Genomic DNA, 25,229 nt, shown 5'->3' on the forward strand with positions numbered 1-25,229 from the left:
AGTGTGGTACTACTGATCCCAACAAACTCTGTAGTAAGGCCTTGCTTCTGCCAATCCTGACAAGTTCTGTCATAGAGCCCTTGATCCTACCAATCTCACTGAGCTCTGTTGGAACTCTCCCTTGGCCCAATCCACAATTGTTGTGCATGGTCTCTTCATATGATTCCAGTTCTTCCTGTGCATTCATCTGGCCCCATGACAGTTTGCTGGTCAAATGCCACAACATTGCTCATGATCCACACTATCTGCACAAACTTTGGTGGCCAACAGTGCTTCTTATACAACCAGAAGCATATACATCAAAGACCTGCACTTGGTGTGGCAATCTCAACCAAAGACTAGGTGCAAGTAAACAATTCTGATGCCCAACCTGCCTCTACTCAGCAGATTGTGACCACAATGGTGCTTTCAATATGCTTATCAAGGCTATCTGTAGGACTTCTTTATCTTTGATGTGCATTGCATAGCATTGCATAGCATTATCATGGGGCCCTGGGCATGGGGTCCTGCCCCCTCTGGGGGTTAAGCACGGGGCAGACACGTTTGGCATGTCTGATCTGAATCTCTGCGAAAATGCCGTTGAAGCCCTTTATGTAGGTGTGGAAGATTCTCAGACGAAATCAGGGTCCAACGAACGGACCAAGCTGACCAATTCCATGCTGTCCTCTCTTTTCTCCGCGGAAAGCTCGTTTGGAACGCTTCAGACCAACACTTTGGAACTTCATCTAAACTTTGGAGTCATCGTTCGCTTTACTTCACCGACACCTTCGAAAGACTGTCGATTCTTTCTGATCGCCTGAAACCGGCAGATCGACAGTCGCAGTGGCTCGTGTGGCTTGATCACATGTCCTCATGTCATCAGCAGAAGCGATCATCGATGACCCTGCAGTGGTTGTCGAAGAGAAGGAGCTCGTCCGCTTCGAACGGGCAGACGAGTACATCTCGCTCCTCTCTCAGCTAGTGCAGGCCGGCACTAGTCCGACCAGCATTGCTTCGACATCGTCAAGGCTGGACGCCACGACCAAGACGCCAGATGGCGTACTCGGCACGCTCATCAGCATCCTAGACGAGTACCAGGACCAGTCGAACCTGCTCGACCCTTACCTTGAATGTATCGTGTCACCCCCCGTCAAGGCACTTCAGCTTCATGTACACTCCCTTGCCAACTCCCAAGATGCCGACACTTGCAACCAACTGCCAATAGAAGCAGTGACTCGACTAAGCAAGCTCGTCTATGCCTACACAAAGGTCCGCGGATACAAGACCATCGTGCACTACTTTCCGCATGAAGTAGCCGAGCTGCCAGCGACACTAGCTTTCCTTGAGGATCTGCAAACATCCGCCGCCGGAAATGAGGAAGGCTGCTGGGAGCTCCGCTACGTTTGCCTTCTCTGGCTCTCGCTCATCTGTATGATTCCATTCGATTTAGCCAAGTTCGATCAGCCAGGCCAGGCAAGCACGGAGACGACTGCCTCCAGGATCGCAGCCGTAGCGAATCACTTTATCACAAGTCCAGGAAAGGAACGCGATGCAGCTGCAGTGGTTCTTGGTCGACTGTTCCAGCGCAACGATGTTCAGCAGAAAAATCTCTTCAACACTTTCCTCTCCACCAGCCTTGACGCACTTAAGGTCGGCAAGGTCAGCCCCTTCCACGCCACAGGAATCCTACAAGCACTATGCGAGATTCTCAAAACCAGCGAGCCCACCTTTGTGGTGACGCATCTTGCTGCAATACAGAGCATTGTCGATGCATGCGATACAGAACACAATGCTGCTCTCGCTGGCAACGGGCTCATCGTCAAGTATCAGACCAAGCTAGTCAGTAGGTTATCACTCAAGCTGTTGCGCCCACGTGCTCGTCGACATGCGAACAAGGTTCATATCCTTGGCAGTAGCGGACCCCAGAGGGTCTCCAACGAGAAGGAGGAAGATGATGACGAATCAGACATCCCAGAAGAGATTGAATCTTTCATCTCGTACCTCATCGAGGCTTTGCAGCACAAAGACACAGTAGTACGCTACAGCGCAGCAAAAGGTCTGGCTAGACTTTGCGACCGCTTGCCCAACTCATTCTTGGATCAGGTTGTGGAAGCAATCGTTTCGCTGTTCCACATCAACATACCCGACCTATACAATGGCGCGACGGATCTCAGCTCAGTCTCAGAACACACATGGCAAGGCGCCTGTATGGCCTTAGCAGAGCTCGCTCGTCGAGGACTGCTCTTCGCTGACATGCTGTCGGAAGCATTGCCCTGGATCTTGCAAGCTCTGCTATTCGATGTGAGAAGGGGCGCACACTCGGTAGGGGCCAATGTCAGGGACGCGGCATGCTACGTTGTGTGGGCGTTGGCGAGATCGAATGATGTCGAGTCGATTCGACCGCATGCGATGGACCTGGCGAAGAGGCTGGTTGCAGTGGCGACACTGGATAGAGACGTGTCGATCAGGAGGGCAGCAAGTGCCGCGTTCCAAGAGTCGGTCGGAAGGCTGGGCTTGTTTGCGCATGGAATCGATGTGATCAGAATGACCGACTTTTACGCTGTTAGTGTTCGGCGGAACGCTTTCCTCGACTGTGCAGTCAAAGTAGGTGGCTTTGAAGAGTACAGAGGATATTTGGTGGATCACTTGCTTCGCGTCGTGACTGTTCACTGGGATCCAGCGATGCGTCGATTGGGAGCGCAGTCGGTGGCGCTCATCGCAATGCACGAGCCCGCTCAGCTACTTGCAGAGATCACAACTCGACTCAGCAAGCGCATCGAAACAGCCGACATCGCTGTTCTGCATGGAACGCTGCTGAGCCTTGCTGAACTGTGTCGACTATCCCGGACGCTTCCAAGCGACCAAGCTGCGGTAAGAGAGCGCGTTCGAGCACAAGCCTTTGACCTTCTCGATTCGGTCCGCCCAAGTGTCTTCCGCTCCCTCGGCGCAGCATCTATCCTGCAAGCAGCATGCCGCCTCATCGGCTCAGGCTTCTCACTTACAACCGTATCCTCGGAGAACGAGACTCAAACGTGGGAGAAAATCCTCAACCTCGCTCTCGCCCGCCATGAAGAGATCGTGCACACTGCTGCAGCTGAAGCCGTCTCTCAACTCAGTACTAGTGTCGATTTGTCATCCAAGATCCGATTGACATTAGACGGATGGTCAAGTCTGACACTTGCTCAGCAGCAAAGCAACACGCTTCTGCTTGGTGCTCTTGACTTTCGTCGACATGCGGAGCTGTTCGAGGCGGTAATCAGGCAGTTGATTTCTCTCGGTCGAACAAGTACGAAGCTGACACCGAATGCGTTGTATTCAGAGAATATCGAAGTCCGCCGTAACGCGGTGGACAGCATCACTCGTGCCGTGGTGGGTTTACAGGATCGATTTACAGGAATCTGCACCTCCGCACTGCTATGGAATGTGGTGGAGTCGATGTTGGTCGGGCTGCAAGACTATTCGACGGATCAACGTGGTGATGTGGGATCCTGGGTTCGGCTCAGCTGTATTGCTGGCTTGCGACAGATCCTCATCCTTCTCAAAGAGACTGAGACGAAGTCGTGGCTAACAGACGAAGAGTTTCAAAAAGCAATCGGCGCGATGTGGAAGCAAGCAGCAGAGCGAATCGACCATGTTCGACACACTGCAGGTACGAGCGTCCTGGCCGTGTACCACGCATATGACGATGTCGCATCTAGCGCAAAGCTATCAGGGTACGAGATCGTCAAGTCTACTTACGGACATCACTGTCTCCGCCCATTCGAGCAGTCAGCATCCCACTTACCCATTCCCAGCGCAGCAAACAGCGAAGAAGACTCAACATTTCATCGCAGCTTTAGAGATCCCAAAGTAGCTTTCCCTCGTCTCTGCCAGCTTCTCTTCATCCCCGCATACCGCGCTCCGATTCTGGAAGGCCTCATCATCAGCGTCGGTTCCAAATCCGACCTTGGCGAACGCATTATCGGTCCCGCGCTCACCTCCCTTCCCACCACCTCTGCAGCATACACCCTGGTCCAGCTGCTGGGCAACATCTTCGATCTGTGCAAACGCAAATTCGGCGACAACCGAATCTTCATCCCCGCCATACAAACCGTTAATCTCCTCCTCGAGAACGGTGCCCATGAAGATGGAATGGGTGACATTCTCATTAGGCTAGTCAAGATGGCAACTACAAATGTTGGAAAGATTAAATCTGTTCCTCGTCTGCTGGCATCTGCTGCTCTGTGTGCGAACCTTATCCTGGCCATCACCAGAGAGAATGAGGAAGATGGGAGGGAAAAGATGGTTCTTCTGTTGGTGAAGACAGTGGAATCGTTTCTAACACATTCTTTTCCAACGGTCAGGGTCAAGACGGCTGAACAGCTCTATGCTGTCCTTTCCTCTAGCGCTTCATTTGACGAAGAGGAAGGTGGCAAACTGGAAACATGGCAAGAACTCGAAATGACTTTGCTCGATACGAAGTGGGGCGCAGCTTCGGGCGTCGATGAAGCGACTGTCCAAAGCATAACCGCTGCTCTTCCTCGTCTTTTGTCTTGACACCACAATCACAACCGAACCTCAAAGCCAGAGGAACAAATCCGTGAGCAATCCTTGTATTCCGGGTATCAAAGTGAAATGCATGTATCCTCTCTAACCTTATCCGCTCCTCCCCCAACTACACCCCCACCCCACTATCAATAACACTTTTATACAACAAACTCATACACAGCTCGTAATTCGTAGGAATATGATCCCTCATCATGCTCTTCGCAAACACTGGCTCGCTAAATCTCTTCTCCACATCTTGGCAATACCTGAGTATAACTCTATGAGCTTCTGCCCTAAGCTTCCCTTTCCCTTCTCCCTTCGCTTTCGTTTCCCTTTCATGGACAATTTTTGAATCCGCTTGCATCCGTGGCGTAACAAACACAGGGAAACTTTCGATACAGTAGACATCACCAGGAGGGTAGAGCTTAGCTGAATCCATATCGGCACGAATCGTCTTGATGAGCGACCAGAGCCAATCTGCCAACTCTGAATCTCCTCCATCTGCTTCTTGTGGGAGTGGTGTTGAGGGGGAAGACCGGATGTGACCTCCACCGGAGGAGTAGGAGAAGGGATCGAGTTCGTCTTCTTTAAGATTTGGATCGGTGTAGTTGGAGTCGGTGGCGAGATTGCGTGTTTTGCCTTTGAGAAGTTCTTCCTGGGTAAGTTGGATCTCGCGTTCGGCGAGAGGAATCTCTTGTGGTCGAGGTGGTTCTAGTGATGCCAGATGACTGGGTTGTTTATTTGCATATCCAAGAGTAGCGCGGAGGGCGGATCGCTTACGGTAGGTCCCAAGGACCCGAGTGACGATCTCGCGTGCGACATCCGAGTCACTCTCCTCGCTAAGGGCATGCGCGATGTTCTTAAAGTCCCGAACCATTCCCAACGACAAGGTCGGAACAAAGTCATGTCCATGTATAATACTCGTAACCAGCCCCTTGCAGTGCGCTGAAAGATCCGGGCTCGCCACAGCCGGTACACCATACGCATAGGCATGAATAGGTCTTCCAGGCGGAAGCCCGCTATCCAGCGAAGTGACAAACGGCGTATAAATCCGTGGATGTTGCACATACTGTCCCGTATCAGCTCTCTTCCTCAACGCTTGTTGCTTGAACAAATCAGCTGGACAACTCAACTCCACCGCTGCCAAGGAAGCTACACCACCACCTAGCGAATGCCCAGTAATCACCAACCCATAATCCGGGCGATCCTCTAACGCCATCCTCAACGTCTGCATAACCGTACTATTCTCATTACACAACCTCCTCGTACTCGCCAACATCCCCGAATGCACCTGGTAATGCTTAATCGACCTTCCACCTTCCACTGCGATCGTCTCAAAGTCGCACGTCAGGTCGGTAAGAATATCACTCAACCCCATTGTACCCCTACAAGTCAACACGACCGCTTTTGCTGCATCATCCACCGCAACATAGTTGACCAAAGGCGACATCTGCTCAGTGAACAGCGGTTGAGCTTCGGAAAAGCTGTTGAGCAAAATGCAGTCGACTGGGATGCCAACATGGTGAGCAAAAGCCCAGACATTGGCATGATGCTTGCTGGTATCAGGGAAGAAGTAGTCCAGGCTTCCAATGCCAAGGATTCGCATGAAGTTCTGACCGTAAGCAGCAGAAGAGTAGCGCATGAAACGACGAAGATTCTCCACCAAGTGCGCTTGTGGGAATGCTGATGGATCGTAACCATGTTTGCCCTTCTCGAAGTTGGCTGCTGCAGAGACGCTTGAGATGTGCGATCTTGAAGTAAAGGAGCGAATCGAGGTGATGGAGGGTGCTCTGCTGCGTCGTTTTCCCTCCCGCAACGACCCTTGCGGAGTGGCAGGGGTGACTGAGGCTTTCATCGATTCGGCCGGGCACAATGACATTTGGGACGCACCACGCTGTGGAATCGAAAGTAGCTCTTTCATCACAGCACGAGCGCTTGTTCCAGCCACACCTCGTTTCGATACCTTTGACTCAGTTCCGAAAGTCTGATCAGTTCCCCTTTTGCTTTTGCTAGGAGACGATAGCTGTGAGGGTGTGATTGAAGGAGCTGTTTGGCGTGGCACACTCGTTCGGGACGGTGAGTCGACAGCGATGCTTGGTGGTGTGGGAATCTTTGGCGAGGGTTCGAGCTTCGGATGTGCCGAAACTCCTTCTTGCTGGTGCGTCTTGAAAGGATGCTTGGCACGCTTTAGCACTTTGTTGAGTCCCAGACCAAGATCTGTACCTTTGCCTTGCGAAGAGGCCTGACGAGAGCGACTTGTTTGTGCTCGATCGTCGTCCTTTCCTCTGGTCGATCTGCTCACTGAAGCGGTAATAGACGAGAGGACGGGACTGACAAGTGCGACGGCAGAGATTCGGGATGGATCAGGACTACGTGATCGCCCAAAGAAACCACTCGAGGACGCCACGTTTGAAGCCATGGCAGGGTCCATGTCACCATGCGTATCGTCCACCTCGATCCTCCTGATGGTCTTACGCTTCTGGATGAGCTTCTTCGTCATCGTCTTGAGCACAACCGGCATCTTTGACGAGCCCTCACCTTTGCCCTTTCCATGCATACTGTTGCCATTCGGTGCTTCAGGAATCACTACCGCCATTGACGCGGCTTTGTCCGACTCGGTAGGACCACCGTTCTGTGCTTGTATTTCCTTTCCTTCGTGTTGTGTATTGGTGGTGCGGATCTCACACCATTCCTCATCTTCCTCGAGCTTCGTCTCTCTGCCGCCGTTGAAGATGGACCTTGTTTCTGTGCCGCTTTTCGAGCTTGTAACATCACAGCGAAATGAGCCTGGACTTGGCAAAGCAGCGGTCCCGTGAAGTGGTGACAAGGCTTCGAGTGCCGAAGCATCGACGTGATGGATATCACCACCTCTCGTAGCATGTGTCTCTTCGACAGTGGTGACCGTCTCAACTGTCTCAAGGATCTCGGTTGTGATCTCATAGACCGTCTCTCTGTTATCGTTTGCTCTGTTGGTTTTTCGGATGCGTCTGAAGTGCTGCTTCGGTGTTTCATCCGACTCGTCCTGCAACACTACGCCATCACGAAGCTGATCATCAGTGTAGGCTTGCAGTTGTTGGCGCAGATGCGCTGGCAGCTGTTCGTCCGTTAGGTTAGAGTCAATAGACGCGTCGCCATCATCAGCGCCTACGAGGAAGTTGAGGTCGGCAATGAGGGAGGCATCGTCAGCAACATCTGCTTCAACGCCGGAGTCGTCGGCGTTGGGATGCGCCCGATTCGACTGCCATACGTTTCTATGTGATGTTGCTGGATTGACATCAGTGAGACAGAGCCCATCGCCCAGAAAGCCTCTCGATCTGGACGAGGGAAAACTGGCGCCGCTTTGGGATGAATGCATGTAGAGATCGGATGAAAGCAATGACGCTGTTCCGCGAGGTGGCGAACGCAACGAAAGTGTCTCAAGCTCTTCGGCGGTCGATGCGAGCAACGCATCCGGTCGAGTGCGTACAAAGTTACCCGAACCCACCATTAGAGATCGCCAGCTCTTTGCTTCCACTTCACCGAGCACTGTGCAGTCATAGATGACGCACATCTTCATACTCTTTGCGCTGCGCTTGTACGTCGAATTCTGCAAGACGGCGAATGCAGTGACAGCCTTGGTGAGCTTGTTGAGGATCGAGACGGTGCTGTCGTTGGCGAAGCGAGAGTCGTTGTTAACTTCTCCGCGAACAAGGGTGATGAAGGAAGCGAGGGCACGGGATGTCTCGTTGGATCCAAAGATGCCGTCGATGGTGCGGACTGACTCGTCCGCAGCCGCAAGTCCCGCAGTCAAGGTTGTGCCGACGAGTGAGAAGGTGCCCATGGCAAAGAGCTCAGTTAGAGTGAAAGTGTGGTGGATGAGGTAGATGCCGACAGCTGTGTATTTGTCGAGGATGCTGAGGAAGCTTGGTGTGAGGGCTTGTAGTGACCTCCCTGTAGCTTTGGCGTCCCATATTTCGCCAGTAGCCAGCGAATGTACAGCTCGAGCAGTACCGACAGCACTGATGAGCGCACGCCGAGTGATGCCGAGAGTTATTCCTGTGCTGTTCTTGACAGCCTCCAGGATGATCTCGATGAAAAATGCGGCAGCTTTGAGCGAGACACGAGCAATGACGCTTAGGTTTGAGACCATCTCGGCAATTTGTTGTGGTAGTAGAGGCGAAGATGTAGCATACTTGATGAGTGCGTCGCTGGCACCGTATGCCTGATGTTTAGTCCAAGATCTTACGCCTGATGTGATTGCGACTTGTCTCGGTTCAGTGCCGCAGTAAGCCACGACGAGTGGAGTCGGGCTGCGTGTATGTGCGGTTGCTGGTGTGCCTGGTCCAGATGTGTCGGGTGTTGTAAGCATATCTTCGTCTGATTCCTTGGCGTCGTCGCTCCATCGGAAGGGCTGTGAGGACTGACTGCAGAACTCGGCATCCATGCTGAGGCTGGAGGGCATGTTTGCGAGGTCGACGCAACCAGGCTCCACGGGATGATTGCGGTCATAAAGGTCATGTGGCCGAGAAGCCACCATGGCTGGATGCTATGATGTGAGTAGGTTTCGGAGAAAGAAGCAGTCCATGTGAGTCGAAATTCTTCAGTAGGGAGGACAGATGGTGAGAACGGACCTGGATCTCTAGACGAGCTTTGTCCACACGTCAGACAGCCCTCAAAGCGTCTCTGATGGCTATAGTGGTTGAGGAGGAGGACTGTATACGAACTGCAGCTGAGAAGGTCGAAGAGCGACCAAGTTCTTGTGGGGTAGCGGGCCACAACCTGCTGACAAGGATAACGACCGAGAAATGCAGAGATGGTCACTTGACTTGACGTTGGCCAGACGAAGCTTGAATAAGCAGAGCGCCTCAGCTTTCCAACAGCAAATAATGAGCGTTCTTCTCGGTGCGAAGCTCGGGCTGGTGGAAAAGCTTGCGCGAGGAGAAGCGGAAGATAGGATTCTGAGGAAGAGGATAAGATTGAATGGCTCGAAGGATTCGAGGTCAAAGAGCAGCGACCGCAAGAGCTGACCCACAACACACAGATTCACTTTTGCTATAAGAGCGGAGGCGGAGGCGGCGGCTCAGAGACGCTGTCAAACTCGACCTGCGTGACGACAAGATGAAAAGGGTCAGCGCCACACAACCACAGCTCAACCCTTTTTGCAAGCTGGAAAAGTCGGACTTCAATCCTCATTGCAGACAGAAGAGACACATCATCTCAACCATGCTATCAAAACATGTCTTTTGCAATAACTGATGTCGACAACGAGCAAGACAAGAAAACAAGCGAGCGAAGATCATCAGCTGGTGTGAGATTGAGAGTTCAGCCTCCGATAGAGAGGACCCTTTCTCTGCGTGTGTGTGTCTGTGTTGTGGTTTGACTTTTGACTGGCTGTGCGCCTGCATCCATGTGCAGCCTCGAACTCGCTTTTCCAAAAGGTCTGTGCGCAACTTTTCCACGTTTTCACGCTAGGCCGAAGAAAAGTGTGCATCGGGATATCGGGGCCGATGATCTATCGCGATCAAAATTTAGGCTGCATTTGGAAAAAAAAAAGTACACCATCTTGTCCACGTTTTGCAGCTCAACTCGGGTTCTCAACCAACTTCGTCGAGCCTCTCATGCCCTTACACTCATCAAGATGGTTCGCGCAGATCAAGGCATCCGAGGACGCTCGGCCCCACGTTCCAAGTCCAAGTCCAAGTCCTCAGTCACGGCTTTAATACGATCGAGATCCAGCACATCGGCACCCAACGCCCCTGCTGCTCCGCCAACTCAGATCACAAAGGCAGCAAAGCGGGCGATGAAGCGCGCTGAGCTCATGTCCAAAGTCAACCCCTCCGCGCGCCCATCTCTGCTCAATCTTGAACCCGCCAATGGCTCGCTCTCGAAATCTTCGCTCAGAAGGCAGAAGAGGAAACAGAAGGAGCAGTTGGCCGGTAACCAGGCCGGCTTGAAGGATCTCGCTGACGCCATGGACGAGGTTGCTCAACGAGTGCAGAAAGATGAAGATGAGGGAGAGGAAGAGGTAAACAGCATGGAGGACGACGACAATGATGATGATGATGATGATGATGATGATGATGATGATGACGACGACATGGTCGCACGAGCATCAAGACAGCAAAATAACGCAACTTCGGCATACCCTCTGGTAGGAGCCCAAAAGACCAAGAAGGACGCCACTGTGACAGAAAAGGCAAGAAAAAAGGCTTTGTAAGTATTCAGCTGGGAGTGCACTTGCCTTGTGTTGCCACTAGAAGAAGCATTTGACTGACCATGTGACGCTTCTTTTCCTTTCTCAATCACTTGCACTTGCACAGGACGCTGGAAATGCAGCGTCAAAACTTGATTCTCTCCGACCCGGCTTACACCAAGAACCCTTTCGCGGCACTCCGTCTTCACGCTCAAAACACTCTCGCTTTCGACAAGGGCAACGCAAAGCCAAAGCGCTGATTCTTCCATCTCTCTCTGCATATCTCTTCTGGATCCATTCTGTACTTGTATCACTCTCTCAATCGCACTATCGCACTCAATCTGCACTGCTCACGCCATCGACTGCCTCAGTTTGCTTTGCGAAACGTTTAGATTCTACAGGGTTGATTACATAGGTAGCCTGATGATCTTACATATGACTATTGAAACAAACAGTCCACTTTTTGACTCGTGTGCATCCCGCTTGCTGCCCCTCGTCTTCTCTGCAAGAGAGCAACAGCAAAGCGAACGCATCGCCCGTTTACGATCAAGCTCATGCGCGAGCTGCAACCTCTGGAGCAGTACCAGGAGCAGGAGCCGTACGGCGCGAAAACTTCATCCTGGCACCATCCTTAGGGAAGATGGTTGCAATCACCTCAACCTTCTCGCTGAGTGGTGTCACCTCGTGCTCCCAGTTCATCAATACACTCGCGGTACCCAACACAGCGGTAAGATGCATGTTGGCGTACTGCTGGCCAATGCAGTTGTGAGGACCGCTACCAAAGACAAGGTAGTTCTTGGGGTTCTTTTGTGCTGGGTCGCTTTCCTCGAGCCATCGCTCAGGCTTGAACTCGTCTGGCTTGGGATAGACGTTTTCATCGTGAAGCGAGTTCCAGAAGCTTGGAATGACCATGCTGCCCTTGGGAACGGTGTAGTTCTTGTCTATGGGGAAGTCCTTGTGGTTGAGGTAAGGCACCATGATGACAGGAGGCTTGATACGGAGCGATTCCTTGACAACGGCCTTGGTGTACTCCATCTGCTCGATAGCTTCGTAGGTAAGAGGGGTGTTGACGTCGTCACCACGGATACGGTACTGCTCTTCGCGAACCTTGGCAAGGATGTCAGGTCGGTCGGCAACGTGCTGGAGGAGGTAGGTGAGACCAGAAGACATAGCATCCTGCGAGGCGAAAAGGAACGAGAGCAACACCATGCCAATCTCGCGGTCGGAGAAGTGACGAACCAAGACACGTCGAGTTTCGGCTTCGAGGTCGGCGTTCTCCTTCTGCAAACGAGCGTCAATCATAGCCTTGATCCAAGCATCAGTCAAGCAGGTAACCTCCTGGCCCTCTGCCATGCGCTTCTTGCTCTCGCGGGCCGTAAGTTCGAACCACTTCATGGCCGTCTTTCGTGCCTTGATTGCGTTGTAGACCTTGGTACCGGGGAAAGCGAAGGGGAAGTTGACAAGCTCGAGCGCCACAGTGATGAGCCAGTAGTTGTCCGAGATCTCCTTAGCACCCTCGTCTGGGATGTAGTTGCCGCAGAAGACGCGAAGCGAAGTCTCCATGTTGAGATCACGGAACTTCATCATGTATGGCTGAGGGTTGGGGTTGGTGTCATTGAGCCACTCCTCGAAGTAGCGCTTGTAGATGTTTTCCTGGATGCCGAGGTAGATACCAAGAGCCTTACGGGTGAAGAGGGTGTTGAGACCCTTGCGGTAGTCGACGTGAGTCTTGCCGTTCAAGAAGACCCTGGTAGAGGCAGAAGAATTGAAATGAGAGGATCAGCTTGGAATCCACGTGGGAGACTTGCGGCGAGCTGTGCGCATCAGCGGCACAAAACGCGTCCGCCCACGCTGAGAATGCAACTCCGTTCCCGCTATGAAGTCCAAGCGGAAAGAAACGCCACATCCGCATGCCTTCTTCAGCAAGGCGCTACAAGATACGTACCAGTTGTCAGGGCAGAGCACCTTCTTGGCCGAAGCAACGAGACATGGCTCAGCGTACGTTGGGCTGTTGAGAATCTTGCGTGCGTATTCGTTCGATGAGCCGATAACAATGAAGCTGCAGAAAACAAAGCAGAGTAGAAAGGTGGATAAACATCGTGTCAGCATTCCGCACGTCAGCCTTGAATAGAGCTTCTTCAGAGCAAATTCCGGTGTAGGAGGCAACTTACATGTTGAAGACACTAGCAACACTCAATGGGCCAGAGTTCCAGCCCTCCTGATACTTCTCGAGCGATGGGTTGAGCGAGTCGGCAAACTTGCCGATGATGGGGATGCACCACTTAGGACCAGGAAGGTGAGCCTTCTTCTTCTGATAGCTGTACTGCTCGGCCAGGAGAAGAGTGGCAACGACGGCAAGGATGGCAAAGACCACGGTGGTGCGGTCAGCCTCCTGAAGCAATGGAAGGCGGGCCAAGTCGATGATCGAAAAGACCTTTCCAAGGGCCGAATCGGACTTGGTCAATGGCGCGGCGGTGGATGATCGCGAAAAGTTAAGGCCGTGCTGGCCAGGGTTAAGAAGAGAAGCCATTATGAAGGATGAAGGAAGAGTCCAGAGATGGAGCGAGGATGCTCGGTACGATGCGATAGAGGGTATCTAGATGAAGCAAGTAGCAAGCGGAAACGATGTACCTGGGTGCTTTCCGAAGCGGCAGGGGCCTAAGAGATCGTGAGCGGCAAGTCGAGAGCTGAGTAAGGTGCGACAGCCAGTGACGGATGATGGGATCGGAAGAGCCGATGGATGGCTGGATATACAGACAAGTTCCAGCAGTCGCCGAACAGGCGGGAGGTAGTGAGGAGGAGGAAGAATGAGGGTGCGGAAACGCAACAGGGATGGTTGTCGTCGAAGATGAGGGTCGGGATGGAGGTGCGGAAGGCAATGTAAAGGCAGAGGTCAGCTCAAAGGTCTCAGCTCAGTTCGGACCATCCGAAGGAAGGAGAACGTCAAAGTCAAAGCCAAGAATGCGAGCGTCGCCAAGCTGAGCAGGCAAGGGCGTCGGAGGAGCAAAACTGAACGAGTTAAACTTTGAGCTTGGTATTTGCTGCCGCTGCTGCTCTTCGAGAGTCGCCGCAACCGAGGCACTCTCTGACTGGACAGTGATAGAAAACCGAAATGGATGAAAAAACTGTCATTTTGATTGATTGATTTTTTTTGATTTTTTTTTTTTGCCCTTCTGAAGTAGACGGCAAAAAAGACACACTTGACTGGCACTGGAATCTCGGCAACTCTATGGCGTGGAGATGGAGTGCGGCTTGTCCATCCGTCCACACACAAAGCGCTGCAGCTTGAGTCAAAAGGAGACAGAAAGCCGCGGATTGCATGGCCCTTACTGGATGAGCATCAACATCGATTGAAGCATGCAAAGGAGCGGAAGAGACTTCCCGACGCTCGTCGTGGCGAGCAAACGAAAGAAAACTCAGCGTTCGGCAGTTCCGAGGAATGCCTCCTTCAGCGAGCACGCCCTCCAACGAGGAAGTGGTCAGTAGGCCCCGAGTGTTGTCAATCCTGCGTGATCACCACCGGTCTGAGACTCACTTTACCGCAACGGCGCTGTGACAAGCAAAAGCGCCCACATGTCACCGCTTCTCATCCACCGCGGACATACTGTATGACTGCAGCAAAGAAAATGGAAAGAATATGAACGGCTGACATCCGATAGGTGGGGCGCACGCCCCCTTTGCTACAGCTACCTTCAGGCAACGACCCTGCTTCAATGAGAAGCGAGGGGCGAGGTAAGCTAAGAAATTGAAAATGAGATTTAGAAGGATCGACAAGGTCCGGTCCGCCTGTTCTGACATTCATTTGACCGTGCACCAGATTTCGAGAAGAAAGCAGAAGGAAAAGATTGAGTTTTCAGAGAGGGCCAAGCGCGACGGGTCACTTCCTCCGAGACGAACCAGAAGAAGCAGAGAAGCTGATGAATCAGTCCCTTTTACCCTCTGTCGTCACGTCGATCCAACACTGGCCTGGTGCCCGAGAGCTGCCCCTTCACGCGACAGAGAAGGCATGGATTCGCGGCGCGTGTGCAAAAATCAGACCACAATCTGCAACTTTTGAGCCGGCAACCTTAGCTCAGAAAGACACAGTGTAGTAGTAGAGACTTTGACTGGCTCTCGCTCTCACATTGGCAACCAAGATGAGCACATGCTCTCTCGCTTGCTGTCTCGATCTTGTCATTGTCATTGCTGATTTGCTCACTTCTTCCTCGACGTCCGTGGGTAATTGTGGCTGCTGCTTTGGCTTGGCGCTCTTCGTTCACAATGACATGCTGCGGTCTGTCTACGTGCTCTGTCGGATCCCATGCTCTGCCTGCTTCGTTTCTCATTCATGCTGTTTGCAACTTGGGCTCGGCTAAAACTATCGTATTGGCCGAACTGGCGTGTCTCGATGTCAGCTTGATCTCGCTCAGTGGCGAGATGAAGGTTTGCACGTTTGCCCGTGCCTTCAGCTGATTTGCGAAGGTGTCGGAAAGTCAGCGGGCAAATGCTGGTTTCGTGCCACCGACAGACCTTCCATACACCTGATCAGGAGCTTCCCTCGCTGGCTGGTTGATGCGTTGCCAATTTTCGTGCCTCGTGGTGAATTGGACCCTACTGATCCCCGACGGGCTATCTTGGTCTGCTGCCTTCTCCCTCAATTAGGCCTCCCAACATCACCGCGAATCTGATCAAGGCGTACGTCTGACCATCTCAAAGCCCCAAGATACTGCAGTGCGAAGATTTCGATGGTGCAGTCAGGCAGCTTCATACAGCGGTGGTGGCAACAAGAGGTGACAACAAGATTCCAATTACTACTCACTACAGACAGCGAATTCATATGATCAATAACTCTTCACTGAGACTTGACTGTCTTGACCACGGCACCGTTCTGTGCCTTGAGCCCATGCTTCTGAACATTGACCCTGAACTTTGTCCATGACGACAAGAACCACACTAACAACCCAGCATGAACCAGCACCAACACTAACCCGCTGGCCCAAATCCTAGCAAAGACCTGCCTTGCCTCGAATTCGAGCTGATACGCTTGCGAAAGCCACAAAGCCTGGCCTCCAACCCATGCTAGCAATGCGATCCCCGTCTCGACTTTACCCACCTTGAGACTGGGCCAAACGAGCGGCAAGAGCCAGAGGAACCAGAGGAAGTACTGACTGGTGCAGACCTTGTTGAATGCGACAAAGGCGATCGTCTGTGCTGTCATTGCTGCCACTACGTCGCGTCTGCCCAGGTGATACCCTAGCGCAGTGACGGTGAGAAGTTGAGGGAGGAACGAGAGTAGTGGTGATGCGAGAATGCGTGTTTCCAGAGATGCATGGGTGGTGGTCGAGTTGAAGAGTGAAAGGTAGGTGCCGAGGAAGTAAGGGCTGAAGTTGTGTCGGTGGTCGGCACGGTGTAAGTGGTAGAGGAAAGTGTGATCGATGAAGGGAGAGCCCCAGAGTAGCCAAGCGACAAAGTTGGCGGCCATGAAAGCGTAGAATGCGACAAAACCGAATTGCATTCCTGCTGCGTGCTTTGTCCATAGGCTGAGCGATGCGCGGCGATCGGGGGAGTATGCCGAGATTGTGCATCGATGCAAGTGGGCGAGAATGGGGACTGCGTAGATGACAGGGAAAAGTTTGAGGTGGGTCGCGAGACCAAGCAGGATCGGGGCCATGTAGGCTTCCAACGACCAATCGAGCACGTTGTAGGCACTTTCTGGTGGGACTACTTGGTATGTTGGTGCCTCGTCCAGATCATGCTCTGATTTTACCTGTGATATGTCCTTTGAGTCGTCGTCTGCACCGTTTGCGAAGGGTGAAGATGTGAAAGCAGGGAGATACTTGGCTTTGAGCCCCAAAGGAGCTTCTGGGTTTGCCTTCAGGAAGAAGTAGATGAACGACAAGACAAGTAGCCCTACCAGTGCTTCAGACGATCCGCGAGTTGATATCTGCGCAACCATTGGGTTGAGAATCCACAACAAGCCAGGCAGATGTACGTAAATGCCAGCTGATGACCCTTGTGGGCGACGACCATCGAGGATCAACCACATGAACACCGCGCACAGAAGATCCGATACCGCAAAGATGTATTTGCCGAAGTTGGTCCAGCCAAACACATGGATTGGTGACAGTATCGCTGCCAAGAACGGAGTATATCTATATGTCGGCCTAGCATATGGGTCGCCGAGCGAAGCTAGTAGATCGAAAGCTGCTTTGGCGAATCGGTAGCATTGCTTGGCCCAAAAATACATGTGGTCCGAGTCGTGTGGCTTGAGTCTATCCGCTGGAGTATGGCTGTTTGGATCGTTAGCCAGGAGGAAGCGCGCTGCTGCTGGCACGATGCCTCGAGCACAGTGAATGTCGGTGCGGTTCAGAAGATCAGCGTCCGATTCGTAGCCGGGTTGGGCCACTGTGCGCGAAAGAGGACAACCATCGACAAGAAGCTTGGCAGCATCAGAGAACACGAGGTAGTCGACATCTGTGTAGGGCACTGCGTGTGTTGCGTCTTGATGTTGACCCCACAGAAGAAGGCCGGCACGGAAGACGAGGCCGGCGAGAATGTAGGCCAATGGCCAAAGGGAGGCCTTCATGGCTCAAAGGGTTGTCCGTGCGTTGGACAACAAGGGTCCGGAGTGCCGATCAGGATGGTAGAGATGGTGGTGGTTCCAGCTTGCGGGACAATGATCAAAGGCCTGATCCATTCAACACTGCCGAACCAACACCTTGACACAGGGCGCAGATGGCACACAGACGAGCCGACTTGGAAGAAGACAGACGAACACACACAAAGAGAAAAAGACACACACGTGCCGTTTCCTTTTTCAGACGCGTCCCTTTTAAAGAAGCTTCCCTGTGCGGGGAAAGCCGAATGCAGTTGTGTGCAATAACGACGGCGTAACATTGTTGAATCTCGCCCGTACGCAACAGCGCGTCTTCCTGCGTACAAGATTTGCTCAGTCAACCTCCACCTTGCGGCTATCAAAAAGGGAACAGGAATGACTGTAAACTGATTCATACTGCATGCCTTTTCGCTCGCCTTTGAACCATCTTGCAGCTCCAAGAATCCATGTCCTTCCTCGCTCACGACCACCATCGAGTCGAGCGCCATCAAGACCTTATGGGCTAGCTTCTTAAGATTCATGACTCTGACCCACCGACTGGCAGCCATTCGCACACGCTCAACCATTCTCAACAACCTTTTTCACACCGCAACTCTTCGCACTCAAGCACTCAAAAATCACTTGGACTCCCACGCTCTTCACACAACCTCAGCTGCCAACATGCGTATTAGAAAGTACGATATTGTCAGCTTGCCAATTGTGCCTCCCTCGGAGCGCATGACGGCCAACCTCTTACCCGACCCGATCACACCGGAGCCTCGATCTATCGTCTCCGTCTCGGACTCTTCGCCCTCACTGGTACGCAGAGCACGACCGGTTGGCCAAGGCGCCCACTTCAGCTACCTGTCCACCCTCCCGCTTTCCTTTCCATACGACTTTCCCCCGGAGGAAGAAGGCGAACAGTCATTGGGCGAACGACACCAACAGGAGCTCGAGCAGAATGCTACGGACGACGCACAGCTTACGGAAGAGCAAAAGAAGAACAAGATCGAACAAGCACACAAGCGCAGGATGCAAGAAGTCGAGCATATGTTGCGAAGGTATGAAGTGCAGCCATCCGAAGCTGGCGTTAATGATGATGGCGACGCACCCGCAGCATCGAAAGGCTTGAAAGGATATGTTCCTCCCCGTCGGCAACACCAGCATTTCCCATCAGCTCGCCTGTTAGGGGTCTCGCCAGCCGCACTGCGAGATTGCTTGCCGCATCTGGATGTTGGTGATGCTCTCCAGTGGATCAAAAGTCACAACAAGTCGGCTGGTCCAAGCTCGTACAGCTCCGGTCCCATTGCTGATGCTCACTTCGGTGATAGATCTTCACCGGATGCTGCTGCTCGTAAGACACTGAGCGACTTTGTCTCGGGCCGAATGATTGGCGCACGCATTTCCGGCAAGCCAGAAGAGCTCGAGACAGATGACCGTGCAGGATACGGCACAAAATACATGCGCATTCGCGAAAAAGTCATCAAAGGCGAACAGGAAGAAGAAGCCGTTGATGCGCGCATTTTGCGCCGTCTTGACGAGCTCGAACAGAAACGCGCCTCTGCAGACACAGCCGACTATGCCCCTTGGTCTCTCTGCTACGCTGGTCACCAATTTGGTCAATGGGCTGGCCAACTTGGTGATGGGCGTGCCTTCACCTTGATCGAGACCAAGAACCCCCAAACCAACCAACGATGGGAGATCCAGCTCAAAGGTGCCGGTCGCACACCTTATTCTCGCTTCGCAGACGGTCTCGCAACCCTCACCAGCAGTGTTCGAGAATTCCTCTGCAGTGAAGCTATGGGTGCACTCGGCATTCCCACCAGTCGGGCACTTGCCGTTGTGGCCCTCCCCGAGCTGCATGTCATCCGCGAACGCGTCAATATGGCAGCTATCACCACCCGTCTCTGTCCCTCTTGGCTGCGTATCGGCTCGTTTCAAATCCACAGCTCGCGTGGTGAATGGGAGTCGGTCCGCGTTCTTGGCGAATACGTCTCGCGCGATCTGTTCAAGTTCGAAGACGTCATCAAGGGCGGTGCTGTTGGCGACGATTCTCAGCAGCGACCACCGTGGGCGAAGAGGATGGTGGAAGAAGTAGCCACCCGAAACGCAAAGACCATTTCACTGTGGCAAGTCTACGGTTTCATGCACGGCGTTATGAACACCGATAACATCGCGCTTACCGGACACACCATCGACTATGGACCGTACGCGTTCATGGACCTCTACGACGAAGGGCAGATTTGCAACCATTCCGATAGTGAAGGAAGGTATACTTATCGTTTGCAGCCGACGATGGGTGTTTTTGCCATTCGCGAGTTGCTGAATGCTGTTGCACCAATGGTCGGGTTCGAGATCGAGCACAAGCGTGCCCCTGCGCCCGGCGAGTTTTTGAAGTCGACTCCGGCTCAGATCGATGAATGGACCGACCTGTGCTCGGACGAGTACTCGGAGAAGCTCGAGGGCATCTTCACTAGCACACTCTCGGAGCATTGGAAGGAAGCCTACCGTGCCCGACTCGGCCTCAAGACAGCAGAAAGTGACGATAAGAGTGCGACCATTGACCCTCTCTCTGACGTGCTTACAGATCTCGATTTTTCGACGACCCTTCGAAGACTCTGCCAACTACCTGCCTTGCTCAAAGCCCGTGGTGCTACATCTGAGGACGAAGAGAAGCTCAAAGAGATCATCGACCTCATCCTTGCCGGCGGTGAAGGTGTGCAGCCGTGGTACGACGTGTTTATCCTCCCCGAATATATTCGCTCGCAAAAGGAGACCCAGGCTCGAACTTGGTTGCTCACCTACGCCCGCCGCTTGCTGAAGGAAGGAAGAGATGGCGATGAGGTGACGGAGGAAATGAAGGCCAAGAACCCACGCTTTGTGCTTCGCAATTGGGTCACCAATGAGGTAGCTAAGCGTTTGGAGCAGGACAACGATACCGATGTTTTGGCAAAGGTGCTTGAGATGGCAACGAAGCCGTTCGATGATTGGGGATTGCCAGCGGAGGGTAAGAGTGATGAAGAGATCGCTGAGGAAGCAAGGTTGTGTTCGTTAGGCCGTCCTTTGACTGGTAACCTTCCTTCTTGTTCCTCTTAATACTTCTCTTGCCATATGATGTAATCTACTATGTCGCAATCTGTCTTGTCAATCATCGCATATCTTCCAAAAGACCCTTGCACCTCTGTACTGTGTTCTGAATTCCCTCCCCATCTAGCCACTTCCCATCCTCTCTTAGCCCAAAATCCTTCACCAGCGGCAAGAGTCTCTCCTTCACCCACCCATCTTTGGGCCTTAGATCCTGCTTTGTTGCAGAATGTTCCAGATTCCTTACCACCATATCCCAAAACCCTTTCCAAGCCCAACCAGCATCTTTGACCGCCACATCCTGAACCAGCACATAAAACTCCCTCTTCCACTCATCCCCATCCTTCCCCCCACTGCTGTCAGACAGCATGTCTCGAACGTCACAAAGACTCTCTTCAACGTGTTCAAGCTCCCGTTTGATCGCTTCGTACAAAGAGGGAAGATTGATCGAGTTACACCAATTGCGATTGATCGAGATCGCTTCTGTAACGTTCGACACTTGGTGGTACCAATTACTTGGGATGAAGATCGTCTCTCCCTCCTCTTGGTCTATTCCTTGTATCAGTTCCCAGGCTCTTTCCAATTGGGGATAGTCTTTTCTGTTCGAATCCTTCATGAGTGTTTGCAGCGTTCGGATGTCAGATACGAGCTGAGACGTTTCGACTGCTGGAAATCGCCGTAGATGTGGAATGGCTCGAGGTGGGAAAATATGCCATTTCTTACGACCGACTACATTGGTGCTCCAGGAATACGATGTGTACACGTCACGGTGGAGAAGAGTTTGTGAGCCTGCTGTGCCGGCATATACGAATCGAAAGTCGTCCACTTCCCCTGCGGTACCGGAAGGATGAATGTTGTTCATCCAATCATCCGCAAACAAATTCGGTACCGAGTAGGGTTCATCTGCTGTAGGTTGAGAACGAAGCTGCTTGATCAGATGCCAGTCTTTGATGTATATCGATTGTACTCCGTCCTTGTCCTGTTTGAGCTTGTGTTTCCGGATGAGATCGATGGCGGAAGCGATGGTCATTTCGGTGCGTTTTTCTATTGTTTCGCCTTCTGCGTTGATATGGATAACAACGACAGGGGATGTGTGTGAGCCGTAGTCCTGTGCGAGCGCTTCCCAATTCACCAAGTCGTCGCCTTTGTCGGAAGATGAAGAAACACGTGAGGAGCTAGGTTTGCGATGCCATGTTTGAGACTTGACGACGTTCCATTGTGAGATGAGGGCTGGTGGGAGAATGCACGGTCGATTAGGGAGGAGGCAGCGATCGAAGAATTCGGAGTAGCTTGGGACATGGTCGAATCGTATCAACGTCTCCTCTCCGCGCAGAGTCGAGAGTCCCGCTTGGCCCATCGACCCCATCATTGCCAACGAGCTTATGATGGCAGCCAAACGCAACGTAAGAAGTGACAAAGAAGAGGCAAAGGCGAGACAAGGAGCAAGTCTGGAAGAAAAGAAGATTTTGAACAGGGTCCAAAGCCTCCACTCGGCGATTTTTTTGAGCTTTGGAACACGGGTCTCGGTCGTCGGACTTCTTCCTCATCATCGTATCATCCAAAAGCAGCTCCCAATTCTTCACAGGCACGAGCGCCTACGGTTCAAATCACATCGGCCAGACGCACAGTTAAGCGATCAAGCAGTCGGGACGATGTTCAGTAGAAGTACAAATTGGGCTTCAATTATAAGTACTGTTCTCGTCTTCTTGATCTTGATCTTTCTCAGCTCTAACTCAGTCGAGCAGCTTCTTCGAGTGTATCTCATAAGCCATCCTTCTACGCAGGTACGGCATATTCTCCTGCCCAAAGTTCCACTCATACTCCAACTCATCATCATCATCATCGTCCTCTCCTACAGCCACACTGTCGATCCTCAACCTTTCCGCACCCTCATCCAGACTCTCTCCCTTCCACTGAATCACCGGCGCCTCCAACGGTATCGGAGTGTGCGGATCGCGCCTACTGATCTGCTCCAAAGTCTGCGCGGCGAAAACACCACAATCAAAACCATTCTCCTGCTGAGGACTTTCGTCGCTGAACATGTCCCTCCATCCTCTCAGATCGATCTCTGTCTTCTTCTTATCCTTGGCCTCGGCAGTGACGTAGTCCCGCATGAGTTTGAATGCGCTGGGGTTGGGAGCTCCCATCGAGTCGTAGTACTCGAATCGGTGCTTGCGCATGCTGATCGCTCCACAGACCCAGTGTGAGTTGCCCAGGTTGATCGGGAAGAGGATGAGATCTTTAGAGAAGATGTCGATTCGACGAGTCCATCGCTTGACGCCGTCGAAACCGCGCTGCTTGAGGTTTGCCCAGAAGAAGGAGGAAAAGAAGTGAACTCGCCAGTATGCATCAAGCGATTTGTTGTATGGTCGAGTTACTTTGGTCTTCTTTCCCTTCTTCTTGCTGCCGGCTGTGCCGGCTGGAGGAGTGGGGGAAGGAGGAGTGTTCTTTGCGGCAGCCATCGCTTCGGTGCGTTTCTTCTCTGCCTCATTCGATCTGAGTAGAATGAGATTGCCATAGAAGTTGATGACCTCATCGTTAAGCCACTGTTTCGGCTTCAACTTCTGCACGTCATGGTCATTCACCTCTGCACCTGGAATCTCGGCGATTTTGCCTCGCTTCTGCAGTACCGCCTTCACTTCCTGCTCCTGCTCATTCACCAATGTCGGCGGCAAGGCCGGCCTACCCAAGACGCCCCTCAATCTCCTCTCCTTCGCCCTTCTTTCCCTCTCCAGTCTCTCCCTCTCCACCAACTTGGCTTTCGGCAGCGGCATAACCCCAGTCTCCGCATCTCGCTTCTTTATCGCCAACCTCCTTGTGATCTTCTCCACAAAGTCATCGATCGGCTCCATGCTCGGATTGTCAGCCAATACCAGCTTGTGGACCTTGATTACTTTCTCGCTGAGCTGACTTAAATTCTCGTGGGAGAGCTGAGGCCGGCGATGCATTCTGCGAATTTTATTGACCCTGTGAATGGCTTTCTCGACGCTGCGCATGATGGAAAGCTTGTTGTAGCCTTCGACCTCTTTCGCGTGGCGCGAGAGGTAGATTGGGTTGCGTTTACGATAGTCGCTGCTTCTGCGGGCCAAGCTTGTGTCGTTGGTGGAGTTGATAGAGATGTCACTGCTGAAGGGGAACGAGCGGTTCTGCGAAGGTGCCGGTGGAAGGCTCTGCCTGGGTGTCGAGGTCTGCGGGACATTGTTTCGTCCTCGGTTTGGCTGAAAGAATCGTGTCTGTCGACCGATAGCTCTGATCTGTTCTGTGGCAGAGATATCGCCAGAGTCCAAGCTGTTTGCTTGTGGCAAATTCCGAGTCTGATTGACTCCCAGAATCTGCTTTTGCGCCAGAGGACCTACTAGAGAACCCCTCGGGCGATGATCCGTCGAATTGCCAGAGACGGTGGAGGCCAAAGTGGCGTCAGAGTCGAGACGAGGTGTGGCGTTGACGAGCGACCCATCGTTCTCCTTATCAGGGTCGTCTTGATCCGAATCGCTCTCGTCCTCTGAGTCAGAGACAAGATCTACCACTTCTGCGGCTGTCTCTGAAGGCAATGCGGCTGCAGGGATCGGCTCGGTGTTTGTGTCATCGCTCGCCTCGGACGCCGGTGCGGAAGGAGAGTACTGCTCCTCCTTGCTAAGCGAGCCTGCCCAGTCGAGAAGACCCTCGACATGCTCCCCCACTTTAGCGTTAGCAATCAGTTGGATGTGTTCGACGTCTTCGTTGGTAGGAAGGGGGCCCATGTCGTTGCTGCTGGAGGCATCTTCGTTGTCCTTCTGAGACTGCGAAGTTGAAATCGACATATCGTCCTCCACTGCCGCAGACTCTTCGTGTTGCGAATTCAAGATGGGCATATCGGATGCAGTCTCTGGCCCCTTAGACTGCGAGGTGTAAATCGACATATCTTCCGCTACAACAGCCTCCTCAGCTGCTCCCTCCAGCTCCTTTGCGGCCTCCGCACTTGTCTCTGCTGCATCGGCCTGGCTGCCTGCCGCGGTGTCCTCGTGCTCATCAACGTGATGTTCTGCCTCTTGCTCCGCCTCTGATTTATACTCCGTCTCGGTCTCGTGCTGCAGCTCTGGCTCTGTAGCAGCTACGCCTGATGTCGACTCGATGTTCTCTGTTCCGGCGCTTGCTGTGGGAATAGCCTCAGGCTGTAAAGCTTCTTCTGTCGGACCTTCGACTGCATCCATCTCGGCATTTGCATCTTTGGCTGCCTCTGGCGCCTCGTCTATGTCCTTCTCCGTAGAGGGCGACTCAGGGCTGGAAGGCGGCGAAGTGTGCTGAATCTGCATCTCGGCAGCCTCTTCGGATGAGCTGCGGGTATCTGCCATCGGAGCAGAGCTCGTGGATGAGGAAGTGGTGTGATGGTTGCGGGCGAGAGGATCGCGTATTGCGCCTTCTTGATAGACGAATAGCTTTGAGTCTGGCAGCAATGAAAGCGCGGTTTTCGATGATTCACCGTTCTTGGTGGGCGCCAAGTCGACGAATCCATTTGTTAGCGGCATATCTTCGTCTCCGTGTATCAGCACAGTGGATGTAGATGGCTGTGATGTGGAAGCTGGTGTTACTGTATTTGATGTGTCGCTACCGGTGAGCAGCAGCGTGCCTCTGCTTTCTTTGGCTGTGTCGATCTTCTGACGCTTGCGCGGGCTTAAGGACGAGAGTGTGTTCCAGAGGAACCGCTTGATTGTGGACGTAGACCGGTTGTTTTCAGATGATGACGCAGAGAGTTGAGACGAAGCGTACGCTGAAGAGTCTTCGATTGTCAGAGCCGAAGTTGAAGCTGTTGATGGTGAGGACTCAAGCGCAGGACGCCCTCGTTTTGGTGGCATCTCGCTAGCGGATGCTCAGATTGGTGATGGTGGACGGAGGAAATGCGGAATCGACGATGAT

The 25,229-nt window shown here is 52.8% G+C and overlaps 8 protein-coding genes across 8 annotated transcripts; 3 read left to right on the forward strand and 5 right to left on the reverse strand.

Annotated features, from left to right (window-relative positions):
- Nucleotides 1–852: 852 nt before the first annotated feature.
- UHO2_01220 (uncharacterized protein) lies at nucleotides 853–4,515 on the forward strand (the record flags this gene model as incomplete). Its single annotated transcript, XM_041553688.1, has 1 exon — nucleotides 853–4,515. One exon carries the CDS (start codon nucleotides 853–855, stop codon nucleotides 4,513–4,515), a length of 3,663 nt encoding a protein of 1,220 aa, XP_041409622.1.
- A 118-nt stretch (nucleotides 4,516–4,633) lies between these two features.
- On the reverse strand, nucleotides 4,634–8,947 carry UHO2_01221 (uncharacterized protein; the record flags this gene model as incomplete). The annotated part of the gene is made up of 1 exon (XM_041553689.1): nucleotides 4,634–8,947. The coding sequence occupies one exon, from the start codon at nucleotides 8,945–8,947 to the stop codon at nucleotides 4,634–4,636; it is 4,314 nt and encodes a 1,437-aa protein (XP_041409623.1).
- Nucleotides 8,948–10,123: 1,176 nt separating this feature from the next.
- UHO2_01222 (uncharacterized protein) lies at nucleotides 10,124–10,938 on the forward strand (the record flags this gene model as incomplete). The annotated part of the gene is made up of 2 exons (XM_041553690.1): nucleotides 10,124–10,698; nucleotides 10,806–10,938. The coding sequence occupies 2 exons, from the start codon at nucleotides 10,124–10,126 to the stop codon at nucleotides 10,936–10,938; spliced, it is 708 nt and encodes a 235-aa protein (XP_041409624.1).
- Nucleotides 10,939–11,230: 292 nt separating this feature from the next.
- UHO2_01223 (putative ERG5 - C-22 sterol desaturase) lies at nucleotides 11,231–13,208 on the reverse strand (the record flags this gene model as incomplete). The annotated part of the gene is made up of 3 exons (XM_041553691.1): nucleotides 11,231–12,425; nucleotides 12,624–12,737; nucleotides 12,850–13,208. 3 exons carry the CDS (start codon nucleotides 13,206–13,208, stop codon nucleotides 11,231–11,233), a joined length of 1,668 nt encoding a protein of 555 aa, XP_041409625.1.
- Nucleotides 13,209–15,509: 2,301 nt separating this feature from the next.
- Nucleotides 15,510–17,243, reverse strand: UHO2_01224 (uncharacterized protein; the record flags this gene model as incomplete). Its single annotated transcript, XM_041553692.1, has 1 exon — nucleotides 15,510–17,243. The coding sequence occupies one exon, from the start codon at nucleotides 17,241–17,243 to the stop codon at nucleotides 15,510–15,512; it is 1,734 nt and encodes a 577-aa protein (XP_041409626.1).
- Nucleotides 17,244–17,933: 690 nt separating this feature from the next.
- On the forward strand, nucleotides 17,934–20,348 carry UHO2_01225 (uncharacterized protein; the record flags this gene model as incomplete). The annotated part of the gene is made up of 1 exon (XM_041553693.1): nucleotides 17,934–20,348. The coding sequence occupies one exon, from the start codon at nucleotides 17,934–17,936 to the stop codon at nucleotides 20,346–20,348; it is 2,415 nt and encodes an 804-aa protein (XP_041409627.1).
- A 52-nt stretch (nucleotides 20,349–20,400) lies between these two features.
- UHO2_01226 (uncharacterized protein) lies at nucleotides 20,401–21,702 on the reverse strand (the record flags this gene model as incomplete). The annotated part of the gene is made up of 1 exon (XM_041553694.1): nucleotides 20,401–21,702. One exon carries the CDS (start codon nucleotides 21,700–21,702, stop codon nucleotides 20,401–20,403), a length of 1,302 nt encoding a protein of 433 aa, XP_041409628.1.
- Nucleotides 21,703–22,069: 367 nt separating this feature from the next.
- On the reverse strand, nucleotides 22,070–25,168 carry UHO2_01227 (uncharacterized protein; the record flags this gene model as incomplete). The annotated part of the gene is made up of 1 exon (XM_041553695.1): nucleotides 22,070–25,168. The coding sequence occupies one exon, from the start codon at nucleotides 25,166–25,168 to the stop codon at nucleotides 22,070–22,072; it is 3,099 nt and encodes a 1,032-aa protein (XP_041409629.1).
- Nucleotides 25,169–25,229: the final 61 nt, after the last annotated feature.

Source organism: Ustilago hordei, assembly GCF_900519145.1.
Source record: "Ustilago hordei strain Uho2 genome assembly, contig: UHO2_contig_02, whole genome shotgun sequence".
NCBI classification, from domain to species: Eukaryota; Fungi; Basidiomycota; class Ustilaginomycetes; order Ustilaginales; family Ustilaginaceae; genus Ustilago; species Ustilago hordei.